Source organism: Sebastes umbrosus, chromosome 2 (assembly GCF_015220745.1).
Source record: "Sebastes umbrosus isolate fSebUmb1 chromosome 2, fSebUmb1.pri, whole genome shotgun sequence".
In the NCBI taxonomy this organism is placed as follows: domain Eukaryota; kingdom Metazoa; phylum Chordata; class Actinopteri; order Perciformes; family Sebastidae; genus Sebastes; species Sebastes umbrosus.
The window spans coordinates 14,409,801-14,423,511 of NC_051270.1; the positions used below are offsets into that span (position 1 = coordinate 14,409,801).

Below are 13,711 nucleotides of genomic sequence, written 5' to 3' on the forward strand. Positions count from 1 at the left end.
CAGATGATTAATCAAGCGTCGTGACCCGACCCCCTCAAACTGTATGATAAACGACAACCGATCTGGAAGAAATTCAACCCGATTTTTAAAATTAGTCGAAGGTGACCAATAGCGGCTGGAGACCACATTTGCTGCTACTAGCAGAACGCACCTGAATCTGAATCATGTTGCATTGTGGGTAACGTAGCATGGATTTAAAAAAAGAGGTGGTGTCTCTGGTTCTACTGCATCAATTGTGATACTTCTTAAAAACCTGTCCATGGCGAGTCTGACAATGTTGTAGGAGTGCAATGCTGGATGGAGTACTCTTTTAGGCACAGTGGTTAGCGTCCTAGCTTTGGTCAGGAATGAAAGAATTGAACACATTTGACCTGATGATAGCGCTAGATGAAAGGTAAGGGAGCACCAAGTTGTGATACACTTCTTTAAGGAGATATCTACCAAATTTTATGGCAATCCATCCAATAGTTGTTGAGACATTTCACTCAAAAATACAAACCTCATGGTGGCCCTAGAGGAAAAGTCAGGGATCACCAAAGTCGGTAGGATTCATCGTCTTGGAACCACGGATGTCTGTGCCAAATGTGACAGTAATCCACTCAACAGTTGTTGATGTTACAGTCTGGGCCACAGTGGTGGACTCTCCAACATTGCCATCCCTGGAGACGTGCCGCTAGCATGGCTAAACACCAAGAAACCACTTTATATGCAAAGTACTGACTAAGTTGCATACGTAAGCCTTTTAAGGGGCTAACAATGACTGTGATGCCTATAGCCTTCAGTGAAATGCCTCCAGCATCCTTATTGCTGTGTCACGTATAGCATGTCTTCGCTGTGTCGTCTACCGGTGTCAGGTTCAGTCAGGGCGAGCTCATTAATCTGCTCAGCTGCAGCGCTACTGACTGAGAGAGGAGAAGGGGAGAAATGAAAGTGAAAAGGAACAAAGGGGGGATTTTGAGGAATTTAGGGGCCAGCCAGGAGAAAAAAAGCATGAAAAGAGAAGAAGCATAAAAGAGACATCGAAAGGGAGCGTAAGAGAGAGACAGAGTATGCAGAAATAAGCTTTGCTTCACTATAAACTGTGGCTCCTCCAGATGCTGCTATACAGCAAATGCAGTGACATCACTATAGAGCAACCGCATGTGTACTGCTGCTTCTGCATCACCTAGGCTGACCTCATCAAACGCCTCCAGAAACAAGTGCATCAGAGATTACCAACATTAAATATTCACTCTTGTCACACACACATTTATAAAGCCAAAAGCCCAGAAACCTCAACCTTAAATACACAATTTCATTCGTCCTCGCTGGCATGATTTCTGAATGAAAGCCATTGACAGAACATGGATGCACCTCTGAGACTAAATATCCCTCCATTCACACCTGACTGGAAACCCCACTGCAGATGAAGATGAATGAAGAATATTCAGAATCCATATGGAAATCAATGCAAGTCGTATCATGTTATTCACCCAAAGGATTTGCATTTCCCTAGCAAAGTCATACACATATTAAATATGTTTTTAACCATTTTGAGGTGTGCAATATCAATGCATCTGGCAGACACTAGTGTGGTGAATTTAATGGCATGTTCAAGAATGAACTGAATAAAATTAGGGCTGTGTATTGGCAAGAATCTGGTGATACGATACGTATCATGATACAGGAGTTATGATTCAATATATTATGATACTGTAAGCAAGGTGATACAGTATATTGTATAATTAAATTTTTGGAAAACTGTCATAGTATAAAGAACACACCGGCATAAGCATAAAATGTAACACTTATCTACTTTTTCATGCAATAAGAACAGTGGGGTCTGCATTTATCACAGTTCCTGTAACATCCAACATCATAGCACTACTTTGAGAGGGCACATCTCTTTGCAAATGAAATAAAGTAATGACTGAGGTAATCTTTGCATGTAAATTATTAATTAAAAACCAATAGTGTTTTTGAGAATTAATAAAGTATCACAAAACATAATATCACAATACTTGTTATTTTCAATATTTTCTTACACCTCTAAAAAATATATTCAGTAAATTAACTAAAGTTAAAATAAATATAAAAAAATGTCTCACGGTTCAGTGATATTCCATCTAAAATGTATCTTTTAGTTATGAAACATGTAATAAACTACCTGGTTCGGGTGTATCAACTATTAAAATACTTAATAAATGATTATTATTGTGGAAATTGAATGACTTTAAAATCCTGAAAATCCACTGTGTTATTAGATGTGGAATAGTCAGTTAAAAGTCTACTGATTATATTGAAAGTGATAAAGCTGCACAAATTTAACATTCATTGGAATTGGAATATAGACTGAAAGTAATCCTCAATGATTGCTCGTCACCATGAAGTAGCCAATACACTGCAATGTCTTGGTCTTCGATGAACCTATTACATGAGAGCAAAGTATTTGGGTTTGGATTTAATCACTTCTCATAACAATCAATCTGCACAGTTACTATAGTGGTAGTTCATGTGCTGACTAAAACAATCAGTCAGTGTGGTGCATGAGCGGAGTAGAGGCCCTGACGTCACTGCAGTCGTAGATATTACTGTTATGGCCAACAGCCAAATGTCCTAATCTGAGAGCCCACCAAAGCCTTGAGGGTTTACCTCACTATTCCTCCACATTATGGATTAACATGTTATTTAGCCAGACGCCTTCACGTCAGGAAGTCTCTTGCAGATTTCAGCAGAGCGGCTTGTAGCTGGCAGCGAGGCTGATAAGCAGGAGCTCTGTCTAAAGCACATCCTACTTTTATTCCATATTAAGCTTGTACAGGTTAGAAAAAATGTATTTAGGGGACCAGCATTCCCAGTCTGTGGATTATTATGGGCTAAAAGCTCTCCAATCCCATACTTATGGGCCACAGGCTGGATGTTTGGATGTCATGTGAAATTTGTCTATCCAATAACTATATGCTGAATACTGTATGATAAACCTTTATGAAGAAGGGCTGACTGAGCATGAATGCTCTTCACTGTTCATACAGTTCAAGGTGCCACACGTAGCACCTTCAGCTGTGGTGTGAGAGAGAGGCTACCAACAGACTCAGAAATGAACTTATTATTTAGATGTCTAAAAATATAGACAGAACACCGTATAATATTTCCCATTTAGCTCCTTTTGCCGACATGTGGGAGCTCACCAATCCAAGCAGATTTCTGTTATCAGCTGCTGAGCAGATCCACAGCAGCTGAGACTGAGAGCCCCGATCAAAGACATTTTGACAGCAGTTTCTGAGTGAAGTGAGCGCATTCATGCATGTCTCAGCATATCCAAGATTCAAACACGTGAACAGGAGGCACAGCCCAAATCACAGGTTGGTGGGCTCTCCACTGACTGCATCAAGTCTCAAAATCTTGGCTGTCAGTTTCCTAAAGCTGTCATATTGAGTAACCTATTGATTATTCTTTGTTTGACTGATTACACATTTACTGTAGTCAATAAAATGCCATAAATACTGATGAATGCCCATCAGACAATACCAGAGCCCCAAAGTGATGACTTCAAAGTGCTTACTTTCTCTGACCAAAAGTTACAAACCCAAAAATATCTCAGATATGAAACTGAAAAAGTGAGCACATCCTCACATTCAACAAGTTTAAGCCGGCATATATTCATTATTTAAATTTTTTTAACTATGGATGGCAATGTCAGTCAGCCCACCACTGTGGTTCAAACTTAAATATCTCAGCAACCGTTGGATGGCTTGCCGTGATATTTTGTACAGACATTCATGGTTCCCAGAGGATGAACCTCAATGACTTTGGTGATCTTCTGAGTTTTCCTCTAGCGCCACCATGAGGTAAACATTTGTGGTTTTGAGTGAAATTTCACCACAGCTAATTAATGAATTGCCATGCAATTTGGTGCAGACATTCATGTTCTCCTCAGGATGACTTTTCATCTAGCGCCATCATCAGCAGCAAATTTTATTTTGTCCAATACTTGATACTAAAATCTGCGAAACTCATCCCCATCAGCCTCAGCTGTACTGTGTGTTTTGAGCAAGCGGCAACCTCCAGGGTCTGAGGAGTGAAGCCAATGCAGAAGTGCCTTTAACTTGCATTCTTTCTAATTTATGTTAATGTTAATGTAAATTCTCCAGCACTCTCTGGGTTCTTCTTCTGGACTAAAAAAATAAAATAAAATAAAAGCCATTTGCACATTAGTATTTGGCAGAGATCTGGTTTGTTTGGACCCATTTTTAAATGATGAAACCTCTTGTTTCATTTAGAGGTAAGATTCTAGACAGTATCATTATTTCAGTAAGGAGGTGAAGGCAAGATAAACAGAGGAGCAGACACTTGCATGTATGAAAACAAAATATGTTACAACCTCTATTCCAATTTTAGCAGTGCACGCTGAGAAGAAAACAATTTGAGTGCAGGGAGACCACTTAGGAGACAAGAGCAACCTATTTCAATAATGCATTCACAACGCATAACGAGAGGAGCTCCTTCCAAGTTCTGCATTTGGCTTCAAAAGAGCGGCCCTAATTTCATTAGTGGACTATACAGGATCTGAGCTGGTGCCAGGTGACTGAACCACTCAGTGATGAGGTACGCCTCTCTGGATCAATGATATCCCATCGTTCATCTTGCTTTCCATCTCTTTAGGTTCATGGTAGGAATATTAATTTAGAGCAAATGGTCCACAGTGCCTGCGTTGAATTTTTATGTTTACTCAGTTAAAAATGTGAGATTGAGTTGGATGCTATGGATGTTAATTTGAATCACATGGGTGTTCCTATAATAAACTCATTCAATGTAACTATATGGGATGTGGGGCAGTGGAGTGTTTATTCTACTCTTGTGTGTTATCTAATGAGATACTGCTGATTAACAGTGGTAGACCGTAACTGCTTAACACACACTCAATGATAATTCAAAGCCGTCCGGGGTATAACTGCTAAACACAACATGGATCTAAATAATTCTTGTATTTGTGCGTTTCTTTAATTACAGTGAATATATGTTGAATCTAAATCGGAACAAGAGACACACTGTAAATAGTTTCCAGGACAAAAATAACAAGATGCAAAGTAACTTAAAGAGTAGGAGGACACAAATGCAGTAAACCCCCCCAATCTCTACACTAACAATCACACCATTCTCATTCACTCTTCCAACTAATCCTCCATGGAGACACCAGCTCTGTCTTTCCCTCCCTATGTATTGTATAGTTTGGACACCAGGAAGGTGTATTGGCACTATGCAGTGCCTTTGTTCATTGTAATGAAGGAACATGTCACCCTGTCCAACACTGTGGCTCATTAAAGTGTTCTTAAGTTGTTGGATGACTATGGAGTTCTGTAGCACAGAGGAATAAGATACATCTTATTGGCTTCACAGACAACACTTGTTAGTAGGATCAATTAAATGTTGGTTTTGTCTTTTATTTATACTCAGCCTTGTCCATTAAAGAGCACCTATTGTGCTTTTGTATTTTTTCCCTTTTCTGTAGTGTGTTATATATATATTTTTTTGTGCAAAAGGTCTGCAAAGTTACAAAGCCCAAAGGGAGTTACTCTCCCCCACAGAAACACTGCTCCTGAACTGCCTGAAACACCTTGCTTGAAGTCCCGCCTTGTCTCCCGTAACATGGTGATGTCACCAAGTAACACATTTGCATAACAGCTAGTTTGGTACGCCCTCAAACAAAGCTAGTTAGAGCGGAGCTGGAGCACAGTCTGAAGATTCGATAGACCAATCACAACAGAGTGGGTCAGCTGACCAATCAGAGCAGACTGGGCTTTTCGGTGCATTTTTTAAACATTAAATAATTTAAATGTTCCAGTAGAAACCCAAAATACAAGTATGCACCTCAAAATGAGCATAACAAGTCCTCTTTAACTGTGCTGGCCAATTATGGATGTATAGAAATAGGCGGATGAAATAATATGATGTATCACAATATTGATAAATTGTGACATAGTACATTTTGTCAACATTCAATCAAGGAACTGTTTATCTAGCTTGTTGATTGGGCGGCTGTGGCTCAGCAGGCAGAGCCGATATCTGGCTTCTTCTGTCCACATGTCAAAGTGTCCTTGAGCAAGATACTGAACCCCATGTTGCTCCCTCTGGTTAGGCCAGTGGTAGACTGCTGCCATCAGTGTATGAGTGTGTTTGGGAATGCGTGAATGAGAGGTAAAATGTAAAACACTTTGGATTAAAGCACCGTTTACGATTAATTTGCTACATTGCCCACAATGGCAAAAAATCTATGAAGTGGCCAGTGTTTTCCATGTTGCAGCTCTACAATTATTGCCAGGCCATGTCTAGTGAGGCATCATCATGTGGCTAAACATATAGTACCACTATCCTGTTTTTTGCTGCCTAGGGCCTCCAAGCGCCTCTCTAGGGCTTCCCAAAGCTTCTATGGTGACTTTGAGCGCCACTCTCAACACCATCCACCTTTTGCCCACCAATTAATCCTGGATTGAGGCTTTGAGGGAGTGTATTGTGACTGTGAGAAGCCTGTGAACATCCCGGAGGAATGAATGGCGTTGAAAGGACAGGAGAAATCAATAGACACGAGTCTTCCAATGCTTCCAGGGCTATGATGTATTCAGCACCATGTCATCAGTAGAAGAAGGGGACAGACACACCGTATGGGTGAGATAAATGGGTGGTGGTAGTGGAATCTGATGAGGTCGGCAGTTAAGCCTGACAAACCCCTGTCTCCATGTTAAAAAACAGGACTTGTTCTCTTCATCTTTGCCTGGCTGCCTTCTTATTCCACTCCACGCTGCCTTCACAGTGATATTTTTCTTCCATTTATGAAGGTCATATCAACCGTCATTCCACTATGATGGGTTTTCAGTCAGCCGCAGTTCGAGGTGTAGGCTAATTGAGCTAAATGGAGAGTGTGACCGTTGCTGAGCCCCATGAGGGGCCTTCATTCTGGGCCACATCTCCAAGGTGTGCAGCAGCCGTCCGCTCCCATTTTCAGCGAGCCAACGGTGTTGTCATGCTCCAGTAAGGTCACTGTAATGATGTCCTTTATGCAGATGGAAAATTGCATGTTCAACAGGGCTTATTTAGCATCGCAGACGCTTTGTGTAACTCCCTAAATGTCGTGTTTACACATTCTAATGCCAGCACATAAATGGTGACGTTGTTGTTGCAGACAATAGACAATTGATTAAGCTGATGATCCTATTTATGTTTTCATTTAGAGCAGTTGTGCTTCATCAAGAGCCCCATAGTGTGAAATAATAGCATATTTCATTATTTCCCATGGTGGAAACAATGAAATATGCCAATAGAGAGCTAATCTCTCTAAATAGAAGCTCCACTAGAAATGAAACATTCGTCCCTGCTGTGCTGTGTGCTTTCAGTTGCTAAAAGGGTGGGATCAGCATATCTTGACAGCCAAACACTTTGAATCATGACAGAGCTGCTCAAAAGTCAAGGGGGAACAAGTGCGGGCTGGTAAACACAACTCATCAAAAAACACTACACACACTGTCTTCCCCTTGCTTGTAAAACGGAATTGATAGAAAGTTAACTTCGGGGCCCGAGCATCACTACCAAAACTATTTGACTGCGTACTCCCACACACATTAAATTAAAAACATGACTGCCTGTGTGACATCTCGAGAAAAACAATCATGGGCCTCCCACTTGTTGACGATATTTAGTTAGACAGGAAAAGCAGGAACCCGAGACTGACGTAAAACCACCGTTTCATCTGTCCCCCGAGCGCTGACACTTTAAGATGTTAGACGTTGAAAGGCTTGCTTTGCCGTCAGATCCTAGAAATGAACAGGTGCGGTGATGGTCTTTGTGTGCTGTCATGTCTAATTCAGCAGCGACGGAATCCCTTCGAGTAATGAGCTTCAAACGCAGCGCCGGCAAACGACGACCAGGTTAGATGATGCACAGCAGACCTGTCAATGATGCAGCCGCGCTAAAGACATCTCAGGCAAGCACACACACACACACACACACACACACTATACACACACACTTGATTTACAGAGAAGGTAATGGACATTAATCACTCGGGCTTACTCCCCCTGCTCTCTCGCTTATAAACAGTCTGTTTACTGACTCTAGTCATGTCTCACCTTCATTCATGTCAATACAATTGATTTTTTTAGACAACTCAAGAAGTGCAAGAAATAAAGAGAAATGCATCAAAGAATTCTGCAAGGGGACTCACTGACTGAGAGACTGACTGCCTAATCCAATGTGTGCAGAATGAATCAATACCAGAGTACATGGGAGACTTAACAATAAAACTGCCAAGGGAATAAAAGGTACTAATCTACACCGAGTAACCAGAACGCGATCAATGCTTCTCCGCCACTGTATCAGCAACAAATAAAAAACAATGATGGACTGAAACAAATAACCACAAAGTGAGAATAAGGGAAATAAAATCTTGGTGGAGCCCACAGTACTAGACCGAAGGCACTTAAAGCTGCAGTGGGGAGACAAGCTGGAGTCTTGCCGTCTCTGAGCAGCTGTCAATCACTCGTAAACTCCGATGAAATGATCAAACTAGGCAGCGCTGATCAAATATGAATCAATATTATGTTACTGTAATGCCTAATTCTCGCATAAAATGTTTTTAGAATCATCTTGTAGTGTACTGTTTAACTGTAAAATATGAAAGTTTGTGACCCAGCAGCCATGTTGAGATCAGTTGAGGATATACCAAGCACCGCCCACCAGCCGGAGCACAGCCAATAGGAACGCTCAATAGGAATGCTCGCTCTCTGAAATGACCTGTGATTGGCCAAGTCTCCCGCCACGGGCTAGATTTTCTAAAGCCTGAAAACGGAGCCATGAGGAGGTGCGGAAGTCTAGTTTTCTCTCAGAGCACTTGAATTACAATATGCTGAAAGGTTATTATGGAATTTTTGCCCAATGATGCCAAAAACATTCTGCCTACTGCAGGTTTAAGTTACTTAAAAAGCTACTTTAATCTTTACCAACATGCAGCTTTATTAAATGCGTCCCAGAGTAGGATGGTTATTTTGTGTCCTTTTATACAACTTCAACTGTTTTAAGTGGTGGAAGAGAGGTGTGCTAATGCAATCTTATTGATAAGAGACAAGACAGATTGAGCAGAGGAAACCCCTGACTGCCCCTTATATTTGTCACACTTCCAACCTTTATGGTACCAAGAAAGTTTGGATCAGTTAAGTCTTGCTGCAAGTGGGTTGCATCTTCATCACTTCATCTGTATGTTATATCGCAGACAATGAAAAGCCATTTGCTTCATCAAAACAGAGGCTATTCTTCCTGGGGTCCAAAAAAGCATAGCAAAGTGATCCTCCACGGTCAAACCCAGGGTCAGTCTGAAGGGCAAATCGACAACGTGGGTGTATGAGACCTGTATTTTAGACTAATTAGAGTCTAAACACCATTTAACTTCCCCTGGTTATAGAAACAAAAACCCTCTTATGCCTCTGTCTGTCTGTCTCATGTATAGCCAAGAGAAATCCTCTCTGAGCCCTCCACTGAAATCGTTCAAGATCAGATTATCCAGATTTGTTTTCGTAATGCATTCAAATCGATGCATGCATGAAGCTGCTGAAAATGACAACAGCTTATACAGAGATGTTATTTTTGTTTCATGTTGTCAACTAATTAATCATCCTTGACGCAATGCACGTCATGATGTCTCACACAGGTGTGATCTCTGACGTCAGCAACATCTGCATCCCATTGATGACACACATCTGGCCATAAAACACACATCAGCATCATTTAGATATGTGATGAGTTAAGGTATAGATGACATCTCCTTTGCAGCAGATGGAGAGATGTGATTTGTACCTGATCACCTCACCGTTACAATAGCACGTCCTCCACAACAAGGTGATATGAGAAACTGGTCCCCACTGACCTGAATCGTGCAGGTGTACTCTGAGTCGTCCAGCAGCCTCACAGTGCAGTTGCATTCCCGGTCCAGACTCCTGATGCTGCTGCTCATCAGTCGGCTCAGCATCTTCTCGGTCGTCTGCGTACGGGACCAGGGAGAAGGTTGCACAGCGCATACATACAAGTTTATCTTCTGTCACGTTAATAACGACGTCCCTGTTGTTTAGTCCAACACCTGGTCAGCTGTGCGGAGCTGCAGCGGCGGTGGTGGTGCATCGTTTCATCAGTGTGTGTCTGGTGCCACACGGTGCGTTTCTTCAGTCAGAGGAGTGGAAATAGTGCTGCTGCTGCTGCTGTACTCTCTCTGGTCCGGTTAGACTGATCACCCCCCTCCCCATCATCACACCTCCTCCTCCTCCCGTCTCCTCACCGTTGCCATGCCGCTGTGGATGCTGCTGGGCGGTGCTGAGGCTGGTGAGTGGCGGGTCGGTCATCCAACCGGAGCGATGAATGAGGTGATGCTTCACAGAGTTAACGATGAAGCAGACATTCCGATAGGCTGGTGGTGGTCGTGACTGCAGCCACATGGTTGGGAATAATAACACAGTAGGGATGTGGGGGGTCAAACATGCTGCTGCAGAAGTTGATGAACTGACATTCAACATTTTATAATGTAACTAGACATATATGCTGCTAAGAATGCACATCAATATTACATGTAATGTCATATAAATAACTATAACCATTAAATGCATCACTTTAAAGGATCAGTAGGGAACAATTTTTATTCCATAATAACCTTTCAGCATATTGTAATACAAGTTTTCTGTGAGAAAACTAGACTTCCGCACCTCCTCATGGCTCTGTTTTCAGGCTTTAAAACATCTAGCCCGTGACAGGAGACTTTGGCCAATCAAAGGTAATTTCAGAGAGAGAGCGTTCCTATTGGCTGTGCTCAGTCTGGTGGGCGGTGATTGGTATTTCCTCAACTGATCTCAACATGACTGCTGGGTCACAAACTTTCTCATTTTACAGCTAAACAGTACACTACAAGATGTTTCTGAAAACATTTGAGGTGAGAAATAGGCATTACAGTAACAGAATATTGATTCATATTTGATCAGCGCTGCCTAGTTTGACCGTTTGATCGGACTCCAGCTAGGCTCTGATTGGTTGTTTTCCTCTGGTCTGTGAAATCTTGCAGATGCCATTAGGAGCACCGGAGGACACAGAGGCACGTGATTTTTTTTCAGATTACCTGTGTCATGTACTAATGTCAGCATATAGTGACCGTTTTATAAAAAAATATGTTTTTTAAAATCTTATTTGCTCCAATCTCGCCTACTTCAGCTTTAATATTTGTTTATGCGCTTAATGACTTAAACGTCACCAAGCATGAGCCAGATTTTCCCCATTTACCACTCCGTTGACACGCACCCTTTATTTAATTGGGATATATCCGACAGATCTCAAACGCAGCATTACTTTTTAACATTGTTTCCTCCACAGGTTGATTACCTGTCTTCCCTTTGTAGTCACTCAGCACGACTACGGTATGATATGTAGTCATGTAAAACAAAGAGAAACATTATTTCTATCTGATGATGTTACTGTTACACTATCATGTCTCGTGAAACCAGTTTGGTAGAAGAGTTAATGGGCTCGAAAAGCATTACTTTTCTAGCCTAAACGTAGCCTAATAAAGTAAAAAATAAATAGGCTGAATATAGGATGGATTTTCCTTCACATTCATGAATTTAGACCCGAGACCTACACAGCAGAATGCATTGAGATCTGTTGAAACCAATGGGGATTAAATGCCTTGCTCAAAGGTTACAGTGAAATAATGCCCCCTGTATAGCCCATCGTCTCAGCTTTTTCTGACCTTTAACATCCTAATTGAATACTGCAGAGAGAGTCTCTGTTGGATGAGTTTGAGCCAACCTGTTAACAATATAGTCCTCCAGTTTCCTTGACTGTGTCTCCCTCTGGTGGTGTTTTACAGTAAGGACTATGAAGTGAACAAAATTTCTCTACAAAACACTTAATGGTGTAGTAAAAACAGCAATACCACACTGAAAATACTCCACTATAAGTAAAAGTCCTGCATTCAAAACCTTATTGGCCTACTTAAGTAAAACGATGTAAGTATTATCAGCAAAATTAACTTAAAAAGTGAAAGTACTCATTGTGCTGTAAAATGTTCCCAGTCAGTGTTTTGGGATTAATATTGCTGGTGCATTCATGTGTGTGTTGCATTTTACTGTAGGCTAGATGTTTAACGTTGTGCTGATTATAACTTTGTACTGTTGGGTAGTTTAATCTTTACAGCAATGCACCATATATATATCTATGAAATCATAAATTATGTTTGTGAGAACCACGAATCTCTAAAAAGTCAACTTTTCATGAGCTCAGAAAATATTCTAGCTAATCTAATTTTGTTTTTGTTCTTGTTTGTTTTTAAATCGTTTATTTTAGAAGTATGATCAATTTCTCAGCCCATAAAGGAACACTTAATCCTTCAGTTCATCAGAAAAAATTAATTACATTAAAAAATCAACACATTTGGAGATACATGGTTTTACTGGACTAAGGGGGTATGACAAACTGTAATCTGACAAGTAACTATAGCTATATTGCCTAAGAAATAGGTGCATGAACTTGAGTCGACGCCCAAAACATCCAAATGCAGGCCTATCAATTACAAGCAGTTCTGTGAAACTTAATGGACTTTTTAAATATTTAAACTCGTATTGTTACACTGTTTGAACATGCAGATTATGCAGCACTTTATGTTAGACTTCACTTCACTTTTCATACAATGCCTGTGTTACTATGCCCAGTACGATGGAGTATTAGGGCCACATTGAGGAAAAATAAATAAATCTGAGATCTCGAGAATAAATTCATAATATTACGAGAATAAAATCATAAGTTTATTAGAAAAAAAGTTGTAATATTATGAGAATAACATCATAAATTTACGAGAAAAAAAGTCGTATTATGAAAATAAAGTAATACATTTACAAGAAAAAAAGTCGTAATATTATGAGAATAAAGTCATAAATGTACGAGAAAAAAGTTGAAATATTATGAGAATAAAGTCATAAATGTACGAGAAAAAAGTTGAAATATTATGAGAATAAAGTCATAAATGTACGAGAAAAAAGTTGAAATATTATGAGAATAAAGTCATAAATGTACGAGAAAAAAGTTGAAATATTATGAGAATAAAGTCATAAGTTTACAAGAAAAAAAGTCGTAATATTATGAGAATAAAGTCATAAGTTTACAAGAAAAAAAGTTGAAATATTATGAGAATAAAGTCATAAATGTACGAGAAAAAAGTCACAAGTTTAAGAGAAAAAAATCGTAATATTATGAGAATAATCAACAAAAACAAAAAATCGTGTCAAAAGAACAGCCCATCTGCTGTGACACTGTCCCACAATAAAAACAAGTATGTTTATGTAAATGTTTGAGTAAAAACAAATAAACTAAAAACAAAATGAAAAAAGACGTACAATCCCTCTGATGTAGTATAAAGCTGCATAAAATGGAAAAACTCAAGTAAAGTGTAAGTACCTCTATTTTATGCTGACTCCAGTACTTGAGTAAATGTATTCCACCATAATATGAGTCTTTTAATGTTAAAAACGTGGATGTTGTGTTGAACTAGTATATCCGTAATAATAATAATCAGTATCAAAAGAACAGCCCATCTGCCGTGACATTGTCCCACAATGCCGTGACCCGGATTCGAACCGGGGTTGCTGCGGCCACAACGCAGAGTACTAACCACTATACGATCACGGCGAGCTACGATGAGCTGGCGGATATACAG

At 40.2% G+C, this 13,711-nt stretch overlaps 1 protein-coding gene and 1 non-coding gene across 2 annotated transcripts in view; both read right to left on the reverse strand.

Annotated features, from left to right (window-relative positions):
* The window catches only part of frmd5 (FERM domain containing 5), a 75,766-nt gene extending 65,450 nt beyond the window's left edge, over window positions 1-10,316 (reverse strand). The window contains exon 1 of the mRNA XM_037750098.1: window positions 9,890-10,316. Within this exon, the coding sequence (XP_037606026.1) occupies window positions 9,890-9,991 (102 nt within the window). The 5' untranslated portion in view covers window positions 9,992-10,316. The remainder of the gene's footprint in view (window positions 1-9,889) is intronic.
* A 3,295-nt stretch (window positions 10,317-13,611) lies between these two features.
* trnah-gug lies at window positions 13,612-13,683 on the reverse strand. The gene has a single exon. It is a non-coding gene; the product is annotated as a tRNA-His (tRNA).
* Window positions 13,684-13,711: the final 28 nt, after the last annotated feature.